The 24,389-nt window shown below is 41.3% G+C and overlaps 1 protein-coding gene across 1 annotated transcript in view; it reads right to left on the bottom strand.

Moving 5' to 3' along the window:
- The window catches only part of MAN1C1 (mannosidase alpha class 1C member 1), a 66,148-nt gene that overhangs the window by 36,303 nt on the left and 5,456 nt on the right, over positions 1-24,389 (bottom strand). Inside the window, exon 3 of the mRNA XM_062593970.1 lies at positions 7,312-7,408. Coding sequence (XP_062449954.1) covers positions 7,312-7,408 — 97 coding nt within the window. The remainder of the gene's footprint in view (positions 1-7,311; positions 7,409-24,389) is intronic.

Consider the following 24,389-nt stretch of genomic DNA (forward strand, 5'->3'; position numbering starts at 1 on the left):
AATCAAGCCAGCACAGACAGGTGCTAGTAAGATCCTTAGAGTTAATGCTAGATGTTAGTTCTTAGTGCTTTCCAATATTTCAAAAAGAGGTTATGACTGAAGAGTACTCTTTGGGACATCAACAGTATTTTTGTTTTTAGATTTTCATTTGTTAATTTAAAGGCAGTTTTTGTTTCTTTTGGTCTTTCTCCCCCATATTGCTGTGCAAAGCAGTTCCGACAAATCCCAAGACACTCCTACTTTTAGGCCTCATTAAACTGAAAATTATTAACGGTCAATGGAAAGTTCATGAAACTCATGAGAAAGCCTGGGATGATTAATGGTTTTATACTGAGACAATGTGAAGTTTGCCCGCTTTCCTGCTAAAGACAGACCCAGACCAAACCCTTGCTGTCCAGTCTTTGCAGCTGTCCTCCTAAAGGGTTGAACTGACACTGCAGACACAAACATACAGAGACATTGTAACGTGTATCTCGGCTTTGCATCTTGGGCCAAGGCTGTCCTCCATTGCATTTTCTGAGTTTATTTTTATCTGAGATGTAAATCTCATCTGAGGGGAGATTAACCCATTTGAATCAAATCCAGTGTTTTCAAGAATCACCGTCAAAGTGCAGTTGGTCAGGCCTGGTTCATCCTCAGAGTAAGAGCTTTGATAGCAAAGGGGTTTGAAGAAGGCCCTAGGACACTGTACATGACACGAGCAGTTTCTTATATTTCAACTATTTAAATGATTTTTTTCAACTTCATGAGTTATCACCTGTCAGCTGGGCCACTGTAATAAGCTTAAATCTCTCTCTGTAAGATTTGGGGTTCGGTTGAGCCCTGATGTTGAAGCTGAGGCTTATAACAGCACATTTGAAGGAAGCCACCATCCTCAGCCGAACGCAAGGTGAGAGCAGAGTGGCAACAGATCTCCTCTGGTATTAACGACATCCTTAGTGTCTGAAAGAAGCAGTCTTTGGCAGTGGAAGGCAGGAAAAAAAAATACAACCGGGATAAATGTCAGCTCTAACATGAATCATGCAACCAATCTCCAAAGACTTTGATATTTGGAGGATACCCTGATTCACTGCTTCATGCTGACAGGAAATAAGTTTGTTGCTACAGATTTCAGCAGCAGCAAAAGCCAACATCAGCTCAGAATGCCTTTCTATAAAATAATATTCAACTGAGTAATATATTACCAGAAAAAAGGAAAGAAAAAAGAAAAAAAGGAAGAAAAAGGATGCAAGGGAGCAACAGTGTTCCAAGAGAAATAGAAACATCCTCATTACAACAGCAAGGTTGTGGGGGGTGCATGGTGTATATTTTTCTCTTTAAAAAGCCCATGAAGCAATCTGTGTCATATCATGTGCAACAGGCAGGAGATATAATTCAGCACGCAAATTCAGAAAACAGTTATTATTATCACATAAAAGGATATTCCCAGTGTTTTCTAATTTTGTGATCACAGTGAAAGACACACATAGCTAGAACGAAAACTGCACCAAGTGATTGCGCAACTGGAGGTTACTATTTCTCTTCTGGTAGCTAGAATGCTGCTAAAATATTATTTTCACCCAATTACATTTCCCAAGGGAAATATTCATACATCAACTCCTGCTGTTCCTAATTGAGGTGGGCACATTACCTGCTTACTTCATGGTTTCCTAGATAAATCACTGATCATAGAATCAGTAAGGCTGGCAGGGACCTCTGGAGATCATCTAGTCCAACCTCCCCGCTCAGCAGGGTCACCTAGAGCATGTTAGGGTTGCATCCAGGTGGGCCTTGAATATCTCCAGAGAAAGAGACTCCACAGCCTCCCTGGGCAACCTGATCCAGTGCTCCATCACTCTGTCACACAGGGAAGAAATTGCCCCTCACGTTCAGGCGGAACTGCCTGTGCTTCAATTTCTGCCCATTGCCTCTTGTCCTGTCACATGGGACAACTGAAAAGAGTTTGTCCCCATCCCATTGACACCCTCCGTTCAGGTACTTGTACACATCGATAAGATCCCCCTCAGCCTTCTCTTCCCCAGGCTAAACAGGCCCAGCTCTTGCAGCCGCTCCTCATAGGGCAGATGCTCCAGCCCTCTGATCATCCTCGTAGCCCTACACTGGACTCTCTCCAACAGCTCCATGTCTCTCTTGTACTGGGGAGCCCAAAACTGGACACAGTACTTGAGACGAGGCCTCCCCAGGGTTCAGTAGAGGGGAAGGATCACTTCCCTCGACCTGCTGCCAACACTCTTCCTAATGCACCCCAGGAGACCATTGGCCTTCTTGGCTACAAGGGCACATTGCTGGCTCATGGTCAACTTGTCATCCACCAGCACTCCCAGGTCCTTCTCTGCAGAGCTGCTCTCCAGCAGGACAGCCCCCAGCCTGTACTGGTGCCTAGGGTTATTTCTCCCTAGGTGCAGGCCTCCACACTTGCCCTTGTTGAACCTCAGGAGGTTCCTCTCCGCCCAACTCTCTAGCCTGTCCAGGTCACTCTGAATGGCAGCACAGCCCTCAGGTGTATCAGCCACTCCTCCCAGCTTGGTATCATCAGCAAACTTGATGATGAAGGAAGAATTTTTTTTGGAAAATGTTTGGCTCAATGGATGAGATTAGATGGTTGAAGGGACTAATTCCGGGATGCAGTCTTTTCCATCCAAATGAACCCAGGACCTGAGCAGGTGGTAAAAGAGCACTCCAGCACACTTCACAAGTTCATGTGAAAGGAGCTTGGTGGCGTAAATCCACTAGAGAAATGTTTCTAATTAAAAAAAGACATCAGAATTGGTATTATCTGGCAACCTCAGAACAGTCACGGACTAAACAGGCTCTCAATGCTGAGTTAATCAAATCTCCATCTAGATCACACAGTGGGCATGAGAAGTGAGAAGTGCAGTGAGAAGGTCTGGTACTGATTGCACTGCATTTGTTAGGAAGAGAAAAACTGAAGGGATTCTGAATCTGGGTACTTTTCTAGAGGCCTCTCTCTGTATATACCCACATGACCATTACTTCTCTGCTTCCCCAGCTTTTTCAATCCCTGTTTAACTTGGAGAGCCAAAATAGCACTATTTCTGAGCAACTGAGACCAATGACCTCCTGTCTTCAAAACAGTCAGGACAATTCAGGCCGAAGTCCAAGCCACGTACACAAACAGAGCTTAAGCAACCACTGATTTTCCAACAATTGTTACCCAGTCAGCATAGACGGCCCTCTATACTCCGTCACCAAACAGTCAAACTTCAAATGATATGGAGGGCTGTCCTTGAGAATGAACTCTAAACATTTTACATCTTTTAGGCCCAGCTGCTGTCAGATCTTTGCCATCCAGTTCTGGTGACCTGGCTGTGTCCTAGATGTAACAGTTTTCACACAGATTCACAGAAACTCTTATAGAGCCTCACAAAGATGTACAAATTCAGCAATGCTGAGAGAAGCAATGGCTCTGACAAGACAATTCATAATGTTGGATGTGATTTCAAGTGGGCAGAGAGGAAAAAAAGGGAGAAAACCTAGTAGAGGATTGTGATTTTTACACTAGAATTAATATACTAATATGCAGTTAGGAGGTGAAAAATGACTGTCTACCACCACAATGAGGTTCCACATTTACTTGCTGTCACTGATTTCAAAGCAAATTGGCTCAGGTTATAAGTCAAAAAAGGGATTCTTCTACTGCGAGCACTGCACACTTCATGAGATATCTGAAAATCAGGCTTCTTACCTTATCATTGTTAAAAGACTCTGCAGTCAAAATGTAACTGACAATTCAGCTGATGCACGGGCAGAAATAGATGCCAGCTCACTCTCCCATAGCTAGAGAAACTCCGTAAAGCTAACAGGATTTTAAAAACATTTTGTCAGAAAAATAAGTGGCTATGACAGACACAGGGAACGGGCAGAATAATAATTCAGCTATCTAATGCTGGATATCACGGTGACAGGTGCATTTCAAGCACTGCTCTACATAAGACGGTTGCCCTCTCCAGAAGCCTCACTCTAAGGAATTCAATATGCCTTACAAACATCAATTAATTTAATGCTCACCCAAGACAGGAATGCTGCGATGACCAGTTAAAAAGGATTAAAGTAACTAGATCAGCACTTGGAGTAAAACATGTGTTTGCCATTCCCTAGCCTTAACTACAAACCCAGCCTTTGGCTTGGCCATGCCATTATCTTTAGGTATCACTCCTAAACAAACATGTCTGGGGCTCGATCCTAACAGTGGGCAGGCATCCTGCAGGTTCTTCTTGAGTCAGCTGAAGCTTGGATTTAAATTCTATGAATAATTATGAAAACTCTGCATTTGTACCAGACAATCGTGCAGGAATCTTGTGGTGCAGGTTTTACTCTACCAGAAATCATTCTTCCACTTTAGTAATGTGCTTTGCCTGTTCTCATTGCAATCATTCACAGGGGAATCGGCACACATCTGAAATGGCTGAGAGTTCTAAAGATCATTTACCCTACCACAATGCATGGAAGGATGGGATGTTCAGCATGGCATATCTTATCACATGCATCACAAAGGAACCAGTAATTTTTTATGAAAGAATCATAGCTAATGCGTTTGAGGAAAGGGCTTTCAAGTTGCAATGATTATAAGTGACAGCAATCAGAAGACTTTTATACAAGTGAACTGTGTCCAGAACACTGGAAAATCTTGATGCAATTGATGTTCTCGAGGTATGATTTGGAGAGCATCAATTAAAAGTAGGAAGGTAAGATCAAGTGACCAGCATAGACCAAGCCCAAACTGATGTTCAGCACTGCCATCCAGGGTATGCAGCAGCCCAGCTGCTGCACTGGTTAGTGGGCAAGTCTGGTTTCTAGGTATGAAAAAGTATGTAAATTATATAGATATTCTCTCAGATGTGAGATGCCACCTTCCAAAGCACTGCAGGAAGGAGATTTACTAGTATGGAGATACAAGAGGAGTTTTTCTGTCTGTGATTCTCCTGCCATCAGGGTGGATGCACGGAGGGATGCTAGCTCACAGCTGTTCTGCTGTAACAAAAGCAGAACACTATGAAAGAAAAGGTGAATGTTTATTTTGTATTTCTACTTTGATTAGAAAGAATATTTGATAAAGATCAGTGCCTCCGATTTCCTCAGGGTGAGGCTGCTAAACTGAAGGCTAGGATACAGGTGAGCATCACATCCACAACAGGAAAATGTGGATCCCAAAGATGTTCCTTCCCTCCCACATGGAAGCAGCTGCAGATAAATCTCACCTTAATATTGAGACCTCCAGCCTAGAGAATACCAGATTTGCCTACATTACATCTGTAGTTTAGAACAAAAAGATGTGTTATGTGGCAGAATGTGGAACAGGAAACCATGAGGGGGGTGAATGTGACCCTATCCTAATTTCTAAATGCTTCTGAAAACAAGAGAGAAAGAGGGCTGCAATAGTAGATTGACTAATGCTTCAGTTCTTTACTAGCCACTGTCAGAAGGGGGAAAAGCCTATTAAGAGGCTGAAACGTACTATGTAGATTCTGTTCTGCAATTGTCTGCAAACCCTTGTGCTCAGAAGTATTTTCCTTGAGAGCGCTCACAAACACATTACAAACAAGCATAAGTATTGCCAATTGTTTTAGCATGATAAATGCATTTAAAAGCTTCCAATATTTCTGTCTGTTTACAGGCACTCTCCTTGAGGAATTTTGACAAGCTTGCCAGAACGGAGAAGTTGCGAAACACTTAACTAAATGCTACAGTTAATGCAAATTCTTAAATAAGAAACCTGGATATTCTTGGGATGGAGAGAGGAAGGCAGAAGAAGGACAAACCCAAATAACCACTCCTCACAAAGACAGGTCAAGGGCAGTGGCTAGCCATATGCAGCCTGGGCTAGTACAAGGCATGCTTCCCAAACTGCTCTCTCCAGGCACCCCAGCAATCATGAACGCAGCCTCCGCGCAACTTACAGTACAGCACAACCAGATACCAGTTAACTCTCCCAGGACTTCTGCAAGAACTAAAGAGACAAGCACCTCACTCTGGGCAATAAAACAACTTGATGGCAGTGCCACAAGTACAACACAGAGGTTTCTCCCAGCACTGTGATTAAACTACAAGCTAGCCCTTCTTTTGCCATCTCCCTCAGGGCCATCTGCTTTTGCAGTCCAGAGGCCAAACAGGGCTGCTGCTCTACATGGGTCTGGCCATCTTATAAGACATCTGAAGGAAGCTTTTTTCAGCAGGAGCGGGAAGTCTTCCAAAACTCCACTCGCATGTACATCTCAGCTCCCCAAAGCTAGTGAGGCTTCCTTAGCATGCTACACTTGGTCTCCATGCATAGCACATCTATAGCCTTAAAGATCACCCCCATGTCATGCATGTGATGTAGAGAAGGATTGGGACATGTACGGAATGCAAGAACAGGAATGGGATCATTTCTTCAGACTGTATCAGTTCACTCCCTTTGGATTTCCTCTGTATTTTCCCCTAGAAAAATACAATTTGCAGATAATTTGCTCACTGAAGAATTCTACTTCCACCCTAATCTGGAGATAATGTCTGAAGCACAGTCCAACTGAAAGAAGCCAAGAGAGGTCTGTACAGACAGTCTTCCTCAAGGATGGGTGGGAAGGGGCTGCTAAAGCAGATTCTGCTGGCCTTCCTCCATGCTCTGCACCTGCTCACTATGGTACAACCTGTGCTGAGAAGGCAAGGTTAGGGCAGAGTGAGCAGGAAATCTCTGAATGCAAATGAGGAAAAAGACAATTTACATTCCAACAAGTCAACAAGTATCCCACCAGAAAAAGCAGGAAAATAGCACTGAAGTTATGCAAGTGGCTCACATAAAAAAGGTAATCTGCTCAGGAGTAAAATTATACAAGCCAGTAAGCGCACAGTATAAAGAGCTTTTAATATTGATTCACTCATTCAATATTTCATGAAATTCACATCTTGCTCAACAGTGGAGCAAGGAGAGAGAAAATGCTCACTTTGGTCAGGTCCTGACGTGTACAAGCTTAGACAAATAGCAGCATCATCAGGTTTGGACTGACTTCATGTTTTAATAAAGACATTGGTTGGCTTTAGCATTGTTCTCAGACACATTTGCTGTTAGATCTGTACATACAGCTGACACAGTTTGCAGATTTTAAAAGATGTCTACAGGAATGAGATTCCCAGCAAAAGGACATGGGTAAATAAGTCCTAGAAGCTGTGTTGAGAGTCTCACTTCTTAAAAATGAAGAGAAGAAAGATCAAAGCTGTTGCAGATACTTTTCTACATTACAGAGAACGCACCTGACATGAATATGTGATCTTAAAAAGATAAGGAACTTGCATCAAAATTGATGTGGAACTCACCAAACATGTTACCGATGTGGCCGTTCTTAGTGAGCGGTCGCAGTTCATTTTTCCCTAGTGCATATTGTTTGTAGTTATCCCAAGCAAATTTCATCATCTGTAAAAAGAAAAATTGAATTAAAGTGCTTAACAGAACTAAAAGTTTTCTGAACTTCAGCTCTGGGAAGGGATGGGAACATGCTAGTTACCACTGAACCTGGCAACCAATGACCCATTAGTTACAAAAAACACTCTGCATTGAACACAAACAAACGTTCCTTCAGGCTGCACTCACCACTTTGCTATGGAGTCTCAAACCCACTAGTTCTGCTGCAGAATTTGGGACTGGCACATTTCAGAAGTAAAACAGTATCCAACATACTGTGTACATACTTCTACTTTAATCCTAGGCTGTACAAACTGAGTGGGAATTTTGTAAAGACACCTCCACCTCTGAATTCCTGACCTTATTTGAGGAATTACGTCAGAAAGGTAACTAAAATGGGACAAAATTTTAAGTGCTAAAGCCAATATATCCCTAGGTATAGGGCTCTTACCTTCTGAGTTTTCCTATTTTTAGGATGCCAAAATTGAAACTCTATCAAAATGCAAAACCACACCCCCAACTGCCCACCTTGCAGCAGTTACACTTACAACCTTGGTAAAATATCACCTCAGAGGTACACAATGCACCCAATACTGCAGTGAACAAGGTGTAGGGGGGGAATAATTGTTTAAGAAGTTCAAAAAAAATTTCTTTCTATTAATAAATACCTTTATAGGGAAGAAGGGGGAGAACCACAACATTTTGATATCTTCCTACCAAAACTTAGTGCTTTCTTAAGAGAGAGAGTCCTGCAGATGGGCTGAGTGATTTCTAAGAAACCCCTTCCAACTCAAACAATTCTTCCTGGAATATTTAGATGTCCTCTGCCAGGGACAGCACATTAACCTCTCCCTGAGGACTGCAGGGCAGTGAGTTTGTGCAAGTTCCAACATGCACACCCCAGCATAGCTTTTTCTGTCCTCCTGCCCCTTTGGCTCTAGCTGGTAGGAGAAACTAAACTGACAAGTATCCTCTCTCCAGCCAGGAGAGACTAGGACTTCTCATCTCCTACGGAGTACCTTAACTAACGCTTCCTTCTATAAATCCACATAGCCTGGATGCAGTTTCAGTCCCAGCATCTCAGTGACCTATACGTTCTTTGACACGTTCCTCGGAAAAAAAGTCAGGTAGCAAAGGGGAAGAAGGTGGCTTTAGAGAATCAACAGTATTCTCCACTGCTTTTCAAAGAAAGATAAGATTCTTCTAAAATGCTTCACTCAAACAGGGAATTTGAGAGAAAATGACAAATCATTTGTCCACTAAAATGTTTCTGTCTGGTGCCTGCAGTACAGTTACTGCTCTATTTCAGGACCAGAATATGCAGGTTACTTTGGTCTGAGATTCTTACTGTCATTTCAGTTCTTATTTTTGCCCTTCCCTTCTTTGCTGTGTGTTTCAAACTCAACATAGCAAGCCTCTGGCAGTATCCTCCTTAATTAGTGCACACATACACACACACACACACAAAGCCACATCACCAGATTCTTTATTTTTCAAACATCCAGCTTCCAAAGTAAAGTTTCAGAGGGCTGGTCATATGGACAAGGATAAACATTTGCTGAACTGATTGATAACATTCAGACTCCAACAGCACCAGAAGAAGGAATGTTGGACAAACAGCCAACTCGAGTTTTAAAAACTCGGTGTGGGATGAATTAGTCACTAGAGCTCAGCACTCTGAGGAAACTAAATAATGACTGGGAGGGGGAAGAACCTCCCCTGAAACTCACTCAAACATGTCTCAGTCATATGACTCGGGGTGCTCATTTCATTTTCTCCAAGTCTCCGGGGTTTCCTCAACAGCAGTATTATTCTAGTGAAGAATGAGAACTTCTCATTTAATGTGACAGGACAGATCTTTTAAGGAATTCTAGACTATTTCTCTGATTGCACCAGGCAAATGCTCTCATCTCTCAGGGCTTGAACCTGAAGCCTACTGCAGGAAAGATGGCATTTCCCCAAAGACAGCTTTCCTGCAACAACAGGGCTTGTGTACCAGAAAGGAAAGAGCTGGGCAATCTATTCAGTTCATTGCTCTTCTAAAACTGAACTGAGGAAGGAGGACCCACCCTTTTGGCACATAAGAGCCTGCATGCAGAAAGGATGTGGAAATGACCATTTTACTGCATAACACTCATAACATTGTAACTCTGAATCAGCCTAATTTTAAGCTGACTGTGAAATTTAAAGTTATTTCCTTCCCTCAACATTGTTAACCTCTCTGTTCCAGAAGGTCAAAATTTTCTTCCTCAAAGTATGCAAGAAACCTAGTCATTTCTGTCACTCTGGCACAGACAGCTCAAAAGGATCCAGAGCTGACTAATGCCTCTGTAACAGGCAAGCAGCCTACCCTGGGTTTCCCTTCAACAGCTGCTTCAGTTCTACAGGGGAGATCTCCTTTCCTCCCATCTTCTTGCACAAGGGGGAACTACGCGAGCCCTGCTAACAGAAACCCCCCGAGTGATTCACTTCACACAGGACTCCCAAGTGCTATTTGGATAAATAAATTTATTCTTCATTTGCCTATTCAACCATTTTGAAGCTGCATTTGTCATGATGCTAAAAAAGTTCCACTACAAAATGATTTCTTGGGTAGCTGTGCTGGCTGCAGTGTCTTAAACTTTCCTCCTCTTATGTTCTGAACTGATTATCAGCCAGATGGGGATGGATGAGATTGGATACGCTGCCTAGACATACTAAAGGGTTGTCAGTTTTCCTTTATGTGAACAGAATTTCACTCACTGCTTTTAAATCCGGTATATTTGGGAAGATGCATGACACAGTGCCCTTTCATTTTCCGACATCAAGCTTTCCTCTCCAGTGATGGGCCCAGCAGCAATTGGGAAAGTTTAAAAGCGAAGAGCATTTGCACCATTATACCCATTTTAGCTTTCAGCAGCTGTCTTTCCAATCCAAATTTAGCAGTACATCTTCCAAACCACTAAAGAGATTAATCAAGTTTAAGAGTGGGGATTCCACATTCATATACCGTACAGAGGACTGAGATCTAGCTCTCAGGAGTCTTATATGGCAGAGGCTCCAAATGCTAGGCTGAAATCAAAGGGGATAGAGCTGAGATGTGCAAAATGGAAATCAGCATTGTGAGAAGACTGCTTTCTGATGAAATGCCAAGGTTGGAAGTGAATATTTTATGCCACTCTAGCCATGACAGATCACAACACGTCAGCACGAAAATTATGCCATTTTAGATGTGAAAAATGACACCAAAAAAAAATCACAAGAATTATGCAAATAGACCCATAATTTTAGATTTTGTTCTTATAGATGTTTTGCCTGCCACCTAACAGACAATCAATTAGGTCCTGAAATTCTTACCACTTTGTCTCTCAGATGATTTATAGCACAGCTTTCCAAAATTGTAACCGAGTTTGTCACATTGTGCCTTCTTTTCTACGGTTTGTAAGTCACCTTATTTCTCAGAGAGTTTCAGCTATCCAATTAGAGTATTCAAATTGATGACATAAGGTAACTAAACTGAATTCTGAAAACCTGCACTATCTCTATCATCATCCTCATCATTTAGGCCACTACTCCAAATCAAAAAAAAAAAAAAAAAAAAAGAGCCTTACTTTCAACCTCATATATATCCCACAAGGGCAGCTGCCTGCACCCATGCAAAGCCAGGTGCTGAGCGCAAAGTCCTGCATCAAGCTGTTTGCAGGTTCAGGGTCTTAGTCTACAGCTTTGCAGGTTAACAACACTGCAGCATTTGAATTGCACAAAAACACTGCAGAAGGAGGCTGGGTTAGAACGGCTCTCAGAACATTTTTTATTTAAGGTATGGAAATACTTTTATCTAGAAGTCAGCTTTAAAAATATTTTTTTTTTTACACTGTGCCAAATAGCAAGTGATTGTGTCCCTTCAAATGCTACAGCAGGATATATGACAGAAGTGTTTAATATTTTCAGTGACACACCAAACTTCACCCTCTGCTAAGCCTAACACAGATATCATGACTGCACCTATAACATTATCACAGATTTGCCCAGTTTTTCATTTGTTTGCTGTTGACAAGTCTTGACTCACTCATTTTCTGAGAAAAGCAGTGTCAGGTCACCACCACTCCTTGTTCTGGCAACGCTTTTATGACACTAGCCCAGGATTATGTAATGCAGGAGCCATTGAATAGTTGGGATTTACAATTCCAGCTCATAGGTACTACAGTTCTCATCTTCAGAGGTGCCACAACTCCACTGATTCTCAGTGAATTTGAGATTATGAAAAGACTCCAGTGGACAGATAGACAGTGAGGAAGAATTTAGAACAAAAAAGGCATTTAGCTAGTTCTAGGATCCAGATAATGGAAAAACAGGGCTCAAGATAAGAACTTGACACACAGAATGTTTTACTATAAGAAGATATGCACATCTGATTTTCTTTAATGTATGTAATAACTAAGCCACTGAAAACCCATGGCTTATGTACTTGCAAAAAGCAGAGAGATCAAGGAAGAAGGGGGAGGAGAGAGAAAAAAAAAAAACAACCACTATCACATCCCTTCTTGTGATATCAAGGAAGGGATGCAGAGCATTTCCATACAACTATTTGATTAGTTTTATCCATTTACACTGAGATAATTAGTAAATGCTTAAAAGATGAAGTCTAAATACACTAAGCAATCAGCCCCTTTCAAAAACTTCCAAGAACATTATACAAAGTCATTATCCTTACAAGATTACCACTTTTGTGGTTGTGCATCCTTCTTTCTTCAATTCCCTTTCAAATATTTAACTATCAAGCCGTTTAAGAAATTCCCCACCTCAAGTTACCAGATGGACTTCTCTTCCCTCCTCTGCAGTCAGAAGAAATAGGTGGATGAAGGTTAGTTGGCCTATCAGTTTCACAAACAGGACCTGCTCTTTCCCCTCTCTAACCTTCTGATACCTCAAAATAGCCTTGCTCTAGGTCAGTTATTTTACATGCAATATAATGCCACATATTTCCCCCATCTGCATGAAAAATAATTTACCAGATGACAAGATTGAGGGAAAAGAGCAACTGTGTCATTTTTGCAGCCAGAAGAAAAAGTCTGCCTGAATACATCTGGATAAGCCACTTATACTTTGGTGTAATGGTTGGTATTATTCTTCCTCTCAGACTTGCATACGCTTGTATAAATCAGGAGTAACTGTAAGAAAGGTAAACAGTACTAGTGTTTATCATCTGTGCTGTTTTTACTAATATTACAGAGACATAAATATCCATACAAACCCCACAGCAAGTCTTCAATATAAAGCTGAGCAGCTTCTCAAATTCCTTCTTTGGGACACTGTCCTTAGAAGGAGTGCTTTTACATAATAGCAAAACAATCATAAAAAAGCAAAGTGTTAACCCAGTTGATTGAAAGGTTCCATTTAGCCAGTCACTAATATCCACAGGCTTTTACATCTTGAGTTTAAAAGCCTGTAACCAGCAGAACAGATAGTACTTCAACACATGAAAGACGTTACCAAGCAACCCACAGAAACGGACAGCAACATTGATAATCCATTCTAAAGTAATTACATTTTATAATTAAACATTACTGTAAATCCAATAGATCCCAACAGGAACTTGAGCAATTTAGAGACACACTGGTAACCTGCCTGTTTCAGAGTATCCACGTTAGCTTCCTTCTTTGAATAAAAGATTAAGGAAAAAGCTGAGATTTTTCATTTAATGGGCCTTCAAACAACTGATAACCATTACAGTCTCATCTTGGTAAACATTAATCAGATGTTTCTTGATTTCTGTAACTTTAAAGTAGCATTCTTCTTACTGGTAGCAAAGGAGTGATTAAGAGTGTTACTCCCAAATGAAAGCACGTGCGCAAAACAAAAAACCCACCAAACACACACAGTCTCACTGACTCCAGCCAGACAGCAAGTTGCTCTCCAGTTTCCATCTCTAACCCTTCCACATACCATTTGGGCCATTACTGTGTGCCTCAGTTTCTCCATCTCTAACACAAACATCATACTTTCTTCCCAGAAGCACTCAGCATAAATAAGAAATAACCTAGTTGTATTAAACAGCATGGGACCAAATTCACTTTGTGAATTCACACTCAATAGTCTTTCATCCAATGCTTTCGCAGACCCAGAATCATTTTACACCAGATAGCAGCAGTAGATTTAGGGTTAAAACTCAACGCCGCTCTATATGCGGTTGGCTCTAGTGATGATTTAGTATGGCAGTGGGAAGCGAGCATACCTGGTCGAGGCCCCTGATATGGGAAAGGATAACTTATTCTACTGCAGCTGCATCAACAGAGAAACGTACCCATTAGTCAGAGGTGATCCGAGTGAGTTAACACTGAAATTATACTTACAAATATCCTAAATAACACAAGGGCAATTCCTACTGCAAATCCACTTCCCTCACAAACAAATTGCTGCAAACATATCTTTTTGATAGAAGCCCAAAGCTCAGGAAAGCCTCAGCTCTTTGACAGCTGCCTTTGACATTGTTCTATACAATTATTCCTTAAACACAAGATAAAGGCTCATGTTTATATAAATCCCAAAGCACCAGCCCAAATGCATCACTGCTGCCATGTGCTCCAGTTCTTTGCAAGAGATTCTAAAACAATTTTAGAAATACATCAGCTGATAATTTACAGTATCTATCTACTGTCTAATAATTAACTATTTGCTACATGCCCCTTCGCTTAAAAGTAAACACAATAGAGGAATTCAGCTAACAGATAAGTGGGGCATTGCTTCAGATTTCTGTTGTAAAGTCTTGGCAGCTTGCTTTCAAACAACTTGCATGGATGCTTATGACATCAGTTACCATCAGAGCTCACTCTCACGCAGAATAGCCGAACACACAGAAAAATCATTGCTCAGAAAAGATATCCCCATCACTAGAAGTAATGGAGAAATTCTTTATGAAGAAAAATACCTTCCATCACACAGTCACAAAGCACTTTCCATCAAGATGCATTAAAATAAGTTTCAACCTCCCTTTACTGTTCCCAGAAGGGCAGGCCAGCTGAGTAAGAGTGCTACTCAGCTCCAATCTGCAAGATAAGCATTCTCTGCACCACAGCCAGGAAGAAGGCAGGACTATCAGCCTGTTTTGCACTAGAGGAACAGAGAAGAAAAAGAAAGAAAGAAAGAAAAAGAGAGAAAACCCCCCCGGCAGCACTGAGTAGCCCAAGGTCATTAGTGCTAGTGACAAGGGCAGAAATAGAACTCAAGAGTCTTCCAGACTCACAGCCCCTGCTAGGAAAGCTGAATGGAAGAAAGAACATCAAAACACAATTAAACTAACTTCTAATTAAATTCCTAATGCAACTAGATTTAACCATGTCAAGAAGAAAAAAAAAATCCTTCAATGGGACTATCTCAGGCATTAAGACTCAGCTAGATCCAGCTGCATCTAAATCAGGAAACATGTCAGCAAAAGCAGTTGATTCTGCATTTAGAGTTTCTTAATCAGATGCTAGACTAAGAGGGCAAGAATGGATTTGAGAAAATTTGCAAGTCTAGAGCAAACCACAAGATGATTTGGTAGAGAGAAGAGTTGTCTGATCTCCTGCACTTCCCAGAATCAAAGTTTGTAGAAAATTCTAATAGAAATAAGTTGTGTGTTCTTGACCTACCCAGCACAGCAAAAAAAATGTCAACTTCACATTTCCTCCAAGTTTCTACAGTTGATCAAATATATGATATTCCAGAGCACAATCAAAGGTGATGCAGTACAACAAGGCCAAGAATAAAAGTGATGAGGATTCCTCTGGTCTTAAGCTTATTACCTGTAACTGCTATTCAAGTACTTGCTGTCATGAGACTTAGAAAACTTGCATAAAAAGGCTATCCGTGCTGTCCAATTTGCACACAGCAGTCTTAGCCTGAGGAGCTGACCCTATCAAACAGGAGGGCTGATTTCTTCCCTAGACTGATATTCAAAAAGTAAATTTGGCATGTTGAGGGGCAGAAGGGAGGGGAAGAGAAAAAGAAAAGGGGAGGGTGTTAGCATCTAAGAGCAAATCTAACTATAGCTTCTGAGATGCAGAGGAAAGTGAAGATGCTGTGCCAGCAACACAGCCACATACAGAATGTGAATAGTGACCGAAGTAGTAAGAGATACACGAAAGATGAAAATCTGAACAGAGGACATTTCCTGAAAGGTGAGTTTAAAAACACAGGAAAAGTTATACCCTTTGTTATTCCTACAGAATGAAGGTAGAAATGACAAGATGAGCAATATCTGTAATAGACATCAGAAAGGAAACTTAAACTTGTTGTAAAGCACTTTTTGCTATTGTATAGAATTTGAACTCAGGTCCAGTTTACTGCTTACATGTATTTAGAGCTCCCTCCAAAAAGATGCATTAAATAGAATTTTAAGCTCTAAGTATATACCTACAGCAACAAAAAATGCTTTCAAAGGATAGGTGTTCAATAACAAAAAGATCTGAAATCAAACTTTTTCCTAAGTGCAGAATATTAGATATTTAAAAGTATGAAATACAGCTTTGAGCTACATCAAACTGTGGTGTACTTCACCATTATGCTAGTTGCAGGAATTCCTCCACGTGCTGCACTTTTGGAAGTAAAAATTTGCCACATATATTCATATATGCACACTTCTATGCACAAAACATATCAAGCAAATTATCCCCCAACACAACTGCAATGTCACAGATCATTACCTTTACATTCCAATGGAATGGTTCACTTCACAAGCTGACTTTTGCTAACAAAGTTGCTTATTAGGAGATATCTGTCAATCATGCAACAATTCTTTCTACAGCTACTGCCAGGAGTTGCAAGTGCAAAGGATGGTAGACAGACCCAGGAAGCAAACAAAGCAATTTTAACTTGAGGTTGGACAATCTGGTAATGGCTTTTCTTAGTGACTGCTGTTTCATTCCTGCATGCTTTGGGGAAAGAAACTGGAAAAAAATTACTTACCTACTAATTATGCTTCTTCAGACATCACCTCAGATTCCTCCTCCTGATTTTTGTGCCTGCAGCATAAACCACGCAGGAAATTCCCCTAGCTCTCAAGATTTTTGGCACTGTGACGTACCTATAGGCTGTCTTAAGGGCTTTTACATTTCAGCCATGTCTTTTCAAGCGTGTACAGCATGCAATCTTCCTAAATCCCTAACTACACAAAGAATAAAAATTCTCTTTAAAAGCAACCAACATTCCAGATGAATGATATACAATGATCAGTTAAAAAACAATCCCAGAATCCATCAGCTCTTCACCAAAATATCCCCCCTGTCCAAAGGGAAGGTGGATGGAAGCACAAACATGCAAGATCATATTTCCAGAACTGCTTTTATAACAAGGTAGGTCATTTCCTCTTTCTCTAAAGATACCATCTGCATAGGATGCTCATTTCTGGAGAGCCATAAGGAGATGCTCCAAAAGATGCTGTAGCAGTAACTAACCAAAAGAAAGGCAGACTGAAAAAAAACCAGAGAAGTGCAGGGACATTTTTCTTTTCTTTTTAAAAGAAAGTAAAAAAGAATAGATCAATTAAAAAGGATGGCATGAAAAAACAAAACAGACAAGAAGCTCTGTATTAACTAACCGTGGATGTAGGACCATGGCAGGAATACGCTAGCTATGGAATGTAAGTGCCAAGGGAAAGACTGAACAGAGGCCAGAGCATCTGTGCATAAGTCTACCACTGACCCATCCTAAAGGCTAGCAGATAAAGCCTTGCTTTCCCAGAGCAGAAATATCCTGACAGTTATCACAAAGCCAATTTATGGGAATTGTGATGTACCAGAAGGCTGTGGTCCTCCTTATGCACAGTTTGGACAGCTGAAGGCCTCTAGTTCAGCCAAAGAAATATTTCCAAACAGTTTTCAGACATAAAAAGTGAAGACTATCCTCACATCCTATTCCAGGATAAAGAAATTTCTCAGCCTGGGACATGACAAAATGCTTTGGAACCGGAGCAGTCCAGAGAGCTACTAAATCAATGCTGGGAGCCAGGCGGACAAACGCAGGAAGCCAGGTGGACAAACAAACTGATTCACTCTGCAGCTTGAGGTACAACCTTGGCTAATGGCAATCTGAACAGATTAGAGAGGCCTGTCCCAGCATTGCCCTTAAATCTGGAAATGGGAATTACAGCTTTGAGTAGGACCCACACTGTAACAAAGGAATCCTTTTACGTTGGAAAAAAAACTGAGGGAACATGCTGCAGAACCACTGAAGCACGTGGGAGGGCAGCATGCTCTAGTGGGCCCAACCATCCAACTGGCAAGGGTCAGTCTGAAAAACAAGGGCAGCCTGACTAATGGTCTCCTCCACAGGAAACATCACAGCAGATTTCCTGGGCTACCTCTTTTCTGTGCAGCAGGAGCCTGCTCCTAGCTCATACTCAGAGTATTTAGCACAGTCACAGGTTTACTCCATAGCTCAATATACACATTTTATTCTTTGTTTCAGGACTGTGCATCTCATCTCCTGCCTTCCTCCCAGCACCAGCAAAGCGTGAATTGCTTTTGACACATGGATGGCTCAAGGGCCCAAAAAGCACAGTCAGAAGCAGATGGGATAAACGAAGGAAGAAAAGAAAGAAAGAAAAAGTAAATACAGGCAAGAGTTACCCTGTATCACTCCTGTTTTGCACAGGGAGAAGTGACGTAGGGAACAAGAGAAACCTATGTTTGGAAACAGTCTTTGTCTCCGTCCAAACACTGGAAGAGGAGAAAAGACAGAAGCCCAGAATCGCCAGCACACTTTGTACTTTATCCCACTCTTGGGTAACTTAACGTGAGATATAGGAGGACAAGTTTAGTTTAATGATATCTTGCTGGTTCACCTGCTGTCCATCTGTCTTTCTAGTCCTTGCTCAGAGGGACAGGTTAGAGCACTGCTGTCCTCTTCCCTTTCAAGATTTGCTTGTGATCTGAACTTCTGAAGAGAGTAAAAGAGCAATACTCAAGCATTAAGTAGTCAGCAGAGATTAGACCAATAATTCATCAAAGGTAATAGCTAATAACAGACACAAGAAACTCACCCTCAGCCTTCCTATAGCCTCATGTCAGAGCTGTCACTCCACAAAGATATTAGAAGAAATTCCTGGACAACAGTAGCAAATTTATTAGCCAGAGGCTGATGGGACTCCTCCAGGAGTCCTTCGGTCAACAATAAATCATAGAAATCAGCTTGCAAATATTGGATCTTTAATAACAATGAAGTTGGTGGAGCGTATGTTAGAACAATGTTAGAATTCAGCTGGCAGGATGAAGAGACTCGCTTTTACTTAGCCTGACCTCTCATCATGAGGTACCAGGGCTTGGCCCTAGCATCTTTCCAACACTGCATTAGCCATCATGCTACAATGATTAATGAACTGCTGAAAGAATAAAGAAAGAAATGGCAAGTTAGGGGATCTAGATAATGAACTAAAAAGAATCATGAAGTTTTATCAAAATAGAGACAGAATGTACCTCCTAGGTCATGAGCTCCGCATCCCTGCCAAGGTAGAAGTGACTCCCACAGTACTGCTTTGGCTAGGCTGCCTTTCAAGTCCTAAACAACAAGCTTCCACTCCATTAAGTCTCCGCTCATCAAATTTCATCCTAATATTAAACTTAAAACTTTATTGCTTTAAATTTTTGAAATCCAGAGATGAAAGAACAAGAGGAGAAGACAGCTGCCAACTACTTTATCCCTCAACCAGCAAAGGAGTTGTCTTTCAAAAAAATTCATCTTTGAATCACTCCACTGTGTGCCCACTGAGGAAACCGGGCAGATTCACATTCAAGGCGGCATTGATGTCCTTTGTATGGGGGGGGGGGGCCCGGCTCAGAGTAAGTATCTGATGGGTAAAATAATCCAACACAACTATGCTGCTTCAAGATTGAGGAATCCAAACATGGTATCAGTATCGGAAGAAGGCCTTCAAGAAAGCTGAAACAGCACCAGAAATCAGCCAAGAATGTTTGATTCATCTACAAGGCTGAATTACCAACACAGAACTGTGTACTTCCAAGAGAACTCCAGAAGAAAGTGGAGTCTCTGCTGGAGGAAGAGCCAGAAACATGTGTATTTCAACTAGAAGCTTTTTATTTGTGAGATGGGCTGGCTCACCCAGACAGCAGGAGGGTTTCAGGGCAGATGAAACATGATTACATTATAATTACCTTTTGTTACTTTGCAAAGTACAGGGCTATGCACTTTCTTTACTGCCCAGGGAAATCATGTTAACAGAATTAGAGCAAGAACCCAGTTTTAAACAGTTTGCTAGGAAGCTACTAACATTGTTCCAATTCTCAGTACAATTTTTGGAGCCACCATGCTCCATAAATCAGTGGGATTTATGTCACAGGCTTCCTCTAAAACAAGTACAAGCTCTTAGAGAGAAGACGTCCTCTAGCGCGTGCTGAACATACAGCTCCACTGTACATCATCATCCTGTACAAGTGCTGTTGGCACAATGAGATGCTGTAGAATTTCTAGATCTCCCACGTTTATTATTCTTTGCAGCCTTCTTCTGATGATACAACTCTACCCACTGATAAACGTGGAGAGGAAGAAATTAAACAACAACTCCATGGCCATGCAATGGAAGCATTGGAGGCTGGATTAGAACTAATGAGTTCCTGGCTCCCAGTCAATCAAAGCTATCAGAGCAATTAAGTCAAATAAACCAGAGAACTGTTTTCTGCTCAGCTGTCGTCTGCCTGTCCTCCCCAGTAACTTCTGGGCTGGTGAACTTCAATTGAGTTTGACAGAGGGTAAAGGTCATAAAGAAACTAAAGTTCAATGCAAATTGCCAGCAGGCTGGAGGAGAGAAACACAGCAGCATGTGTACCCCTGCTGGGTACCCACCACACTAGCCTCTGGCCATACAGCTGAGAGCAGACATGAGAAGAGCAATAGCCTACCCACTACGCAGGGCAGGTGACATGGAGGGAAATACAGATAAAGTCACAAAACACACAAGGGGGATCTAAGGATGCACAAGTGTTTCAGCACACAGGACTCAACCTAGGAAACCAGGCTCCATTAAATTCTTCACTGATTGGAGGATGTAAGAACAAGCTTTCCCTTTTTAAACACCATTGAGATCTCTCTTTCAATCCTAGCACACAGCAGAGGTACACGCAAAGGAATCTGCGCCTCCACTTTCAAGATAAATACATGCAAAGAGGAAGCACTGAAGTCGCTTCAATTCAGTGCAACCTCTAGCCATCACTGACTGCATCATCCCAGGTAATGCTGAAATGCCTTAGAGGAAACAGTTGTGCCTCATGCTAGCTTACTGAATTAAAAAAAAAAAGTGCCCACTTTACAGAGCTGCATACTGAATTCAAACATATTTTAGAAGACCTGTTTTCTTCAACACAGCTTATGATAGAGGCTACTAGAACAAGAGGACTTTGTCTTATTGTTTCTTCTTTTTTACTGTCTTGCTGAAAGAAATAGAAAATCCTGGTTATTTCTACTTATGTTCACTTTTGAGTTTCCATAGTTTATAAAAGTAATCAAGGAATATGAAAATTGTATCTTTACAAACAAACAAAAAATCTGAGACTCTGGCTGTTATTCATAGTGACTTGTCTACTTTCACACAACAAATCTGTCATAAAGAACAGAACCCTGGACCAAGTGTCCTGTTTAATTAACAGTAGATGCTCTGCCTCTCTCTACTAAGTGTATAATGACTAATAATCATCACTTTAAACAACCTCATCTCATTAATAGATGTTTATTATTCAGTCCTCCGGTGCTCCCACTGCACTCCCTTCCCTATATTGGTTTGGTCCATCATACACAACACACTCACATTATATACGGATCACTGACACCACTGGCCATGACAATTCCTCTGGAGCCCTTCCAAAACATTGTGTCATACGATGAACTGAAGTGCCAAGGGAATACTTGATAAAGGCAGCAGTCACAGGAGCGTTCGCTCCATATAGCGAGCCCATTCACAGCCTTCATCAAGAAGTACTTTCTGAGGAATGCAAATTTAATCTCTTTCTCAAGTATAAAAATTAGAATGCTCCAAATACAAGATTTCCTCTTCCTACCAGTGAAGTGAGTACTTTTTTCTGCTTTTTCATTTCAATAATTTTGTATCATTTTTATGTTCAGAACAAAATCATGGACTAATCCAGGGTACATTCTCATCTTCCCCTTCAGTTTTTGTCTAAAGCCTGATTTGTTTTAAATACTGATGTACATATTTAAAAACATCAAAACAAAATGATAAATAATAATAGATCAATAGACAAAAAGAACATGAATGATTAGCATCATCTGGTAGAAGTCTTGCACACAGATCCAAAGGCAAGAACACTGCACAAAAAAAAAAATCATTCTCCTATTAAGGGGCAGATTTAATCACTGATTAGAAAGTTAATCAGGAGTCTATAAATATTTTGGCTGGAAAAATGGAATCTTAACTGAGGTGACAGTGTTTAAGTAGATATTTGCACAACTGCATCTACAATGCCCAGATTAATGACAAAACTGGGGGGCGGGGCTTGGCTGACCACTGGTATCATGCAGCAGGGCACAGCATCCCACATCACCTGTGCAGCCCCACAGCAATGTCACCCCCAGACGGCCTGAGGCTGCACTCATGCCTGCTCACTGAGGCTACCTGACTGTCCTGAGGACAAGACATTGCAGACAGGCTCTAACCCTGCTATCCCAAATTTCTTGTCTCTATATCTGAGGACATTCCAGCAGCTTAAGTGTATTCACTGAACTAATTTAGCAACAATATGATATTCTTCATACATCATGCTTGTGCGTGTCCTAGAAACCTGTTGCACCATGTCCAGTACCTGCATTCAGTCATTATCTGTAATATGTCTAGAGAGGTCTGTGCTCTGACCATTTTGGAAGTAGTGCACTGTCTTTAAGTGGCAGTTTATAGGCTAGTCTTACACCAAATTCACTTGTGGAACAATTGCTTTCAGTGTTAGATTTTGTAGATAAGAACAAACGGCTTCAAATTGCACAGTACTTTCAAATTCCAAAATACCCTCTGCTTGAGCAATATCAGCATGCAGTAAGATAACATTGACATCTTTAAGACAGGCAACACTGCAGCACAGATCACAGCATTTGAAGTAGTTTCTATATTCATGCATTATGTCAACAGAACAAATATATTTTTAGTCAATTAACTGTATACCCTAGAGCCAAAAGAGGCTCAGACAGGTTAGGTCTAAATCTTGCTTGCATGAGTCCACCAGAGGCTAGTGAAGCATAAAATATATTGTATGCACCATTTGGGGGATTTACAGCATAGTGCCCCTTTTCCTATGTTCAGTAAATAAACACATGAGAGAGCATGGAGTGAAGGAAAATTCCAGCAAGCCTAAAGCCAGCCAGCATTTCAAATTGCAGAGAAACTCTCTCATTGCAAAGGTATTTCTTCCTCCACAAAAAGAATCAGGATTTGATCACAAGGTACCTGACTAGTTTGAGAACATTATTATTTCACTATGATAAGAATTTTACCGAGAACAGTTTTCTTTACTACCAGCATCCAAAACAAGTCTGTTAAAGGCACTGCATTTGTATGTGACAAGCACAAAGGATAAGAGATTTTCCAGGGGTCTTAGTGAGAGAGACAGGCACGGCAAGGTGCACTTCCATCTGTAACTGCAGCTGCTCCTTATGTACCAAAGCCATTAACTGATACACTGCTTGGTTTTAATATTGTCCATCCTCACATTCCGAAAAGAAAAGGCATTTACTCCAAATGGAAGAATAAGCAGTTGCACAGGGTTATAAAATGGAGATGCCTGAAACCTTCCAGGAATTTACTGCTGGCTTCGGAAACATGAGTTCTCATGGACAGCTGATTGTGTGACGTGCAGCATTGTACCATCAGGCCAATTGTAACTCAGACTGACAACTGTTTTGAGCCTCACGTTCAATAAACTGGCGATTTCAATCCAGTTCCTGGAGTTTCCGTATCTGTACAAACCCCCCCCCCCCAGAATAACTGCTGGTTATCTCCATAAAAGCGTGGAGACCAAACAAGCACCTGACCAGGACACTCCTCCCATTGTGGACCAGGGTTGTGACACAAACTCAAAATTGAACAAGTACCACTTCCCCAGCCCTACCACAACAACTTGCTCTTTTCAGCCCACAAGGCATCACTGGTCAGGTCTGCCAAAACCACAAAAAGGGAACTCTGCATTCAACACTAATTGACTTTCCACAAGAGTTCAGCTCCTGATAATATTTCTGTTTCTCTCCAATTATGTTTTAGTGATAAACTGTCATGATATTTGTGTTTAAGAGACTGATCTACCTTAATAGATGCTGCTAATCTGCAAACTGATGCAGAATAACCATGGGCATGGATGGACTCTGATGGCTTTCTCCCCCCCCCCCTTTTTTTTTTTTTTGAAAGCAAATACATCTTTAGAGCTGTGTTAAGAGGACAGCAGACAGTGAGGTGAGGCAAATGAAAGCAGAGACAGAAAGAAAAGCTAGGATAAGAATGGCAGTACAGAACAATCCAGTTTCAGTATTACAGTCCAAAAGAAATGAATGTATGTTTCAGACCCATGGGTACAATTCCAGCAGAGGATCAAAAACCTGACTGAATTTGACATATCCTCTCACTTGAAGGGACAAAGGATACTGTCAGGTTAAAGTATTAGGTATTCTCTGACATTAGGTGAGAAAACTAGCCTGAAGACTATGAAAAGAAACACTAAGTCTCTATTACTGTTCACACTTCTCTCATCTTCATGAGTGAAAGCAAGCTAGTTGGAGTCTCTTCACGATAAAGTTTCTAGCTGGTTATATTGGTTGTTCTCAAGCAGTGGGCAGTCTTCAGAAGAATGCTGTTCTCTCTCCCTACCACTTCCCTACTTACCATGCCCATAAAGGCCACACAGCAACTGGACAGCAAGCAGCATTCTGTTTTCCTTCATCCATCATCCAGAACTGTCAGCTCAGCTCCAACAGCAAAATCTTTATTACTGGATATGATGCAAAGGGCAGAAACCACATGGTCTGATTT

The sequence above is a fragment of the Rhea pennata genome, chromosome 23 (assembly GCF_028389875.1).
Source record: "Rhea pennata isolate bPtePen1 chromosome 23, bPtePen1.pri, whole genome shotgun sequence".
In the NCBI taxonomy this organism is placed as follows: Eukaryota; Metazoa; Chordata; class Aves; order Rheiformes; family Rheidae; genus Rhea; species Rhea pennata.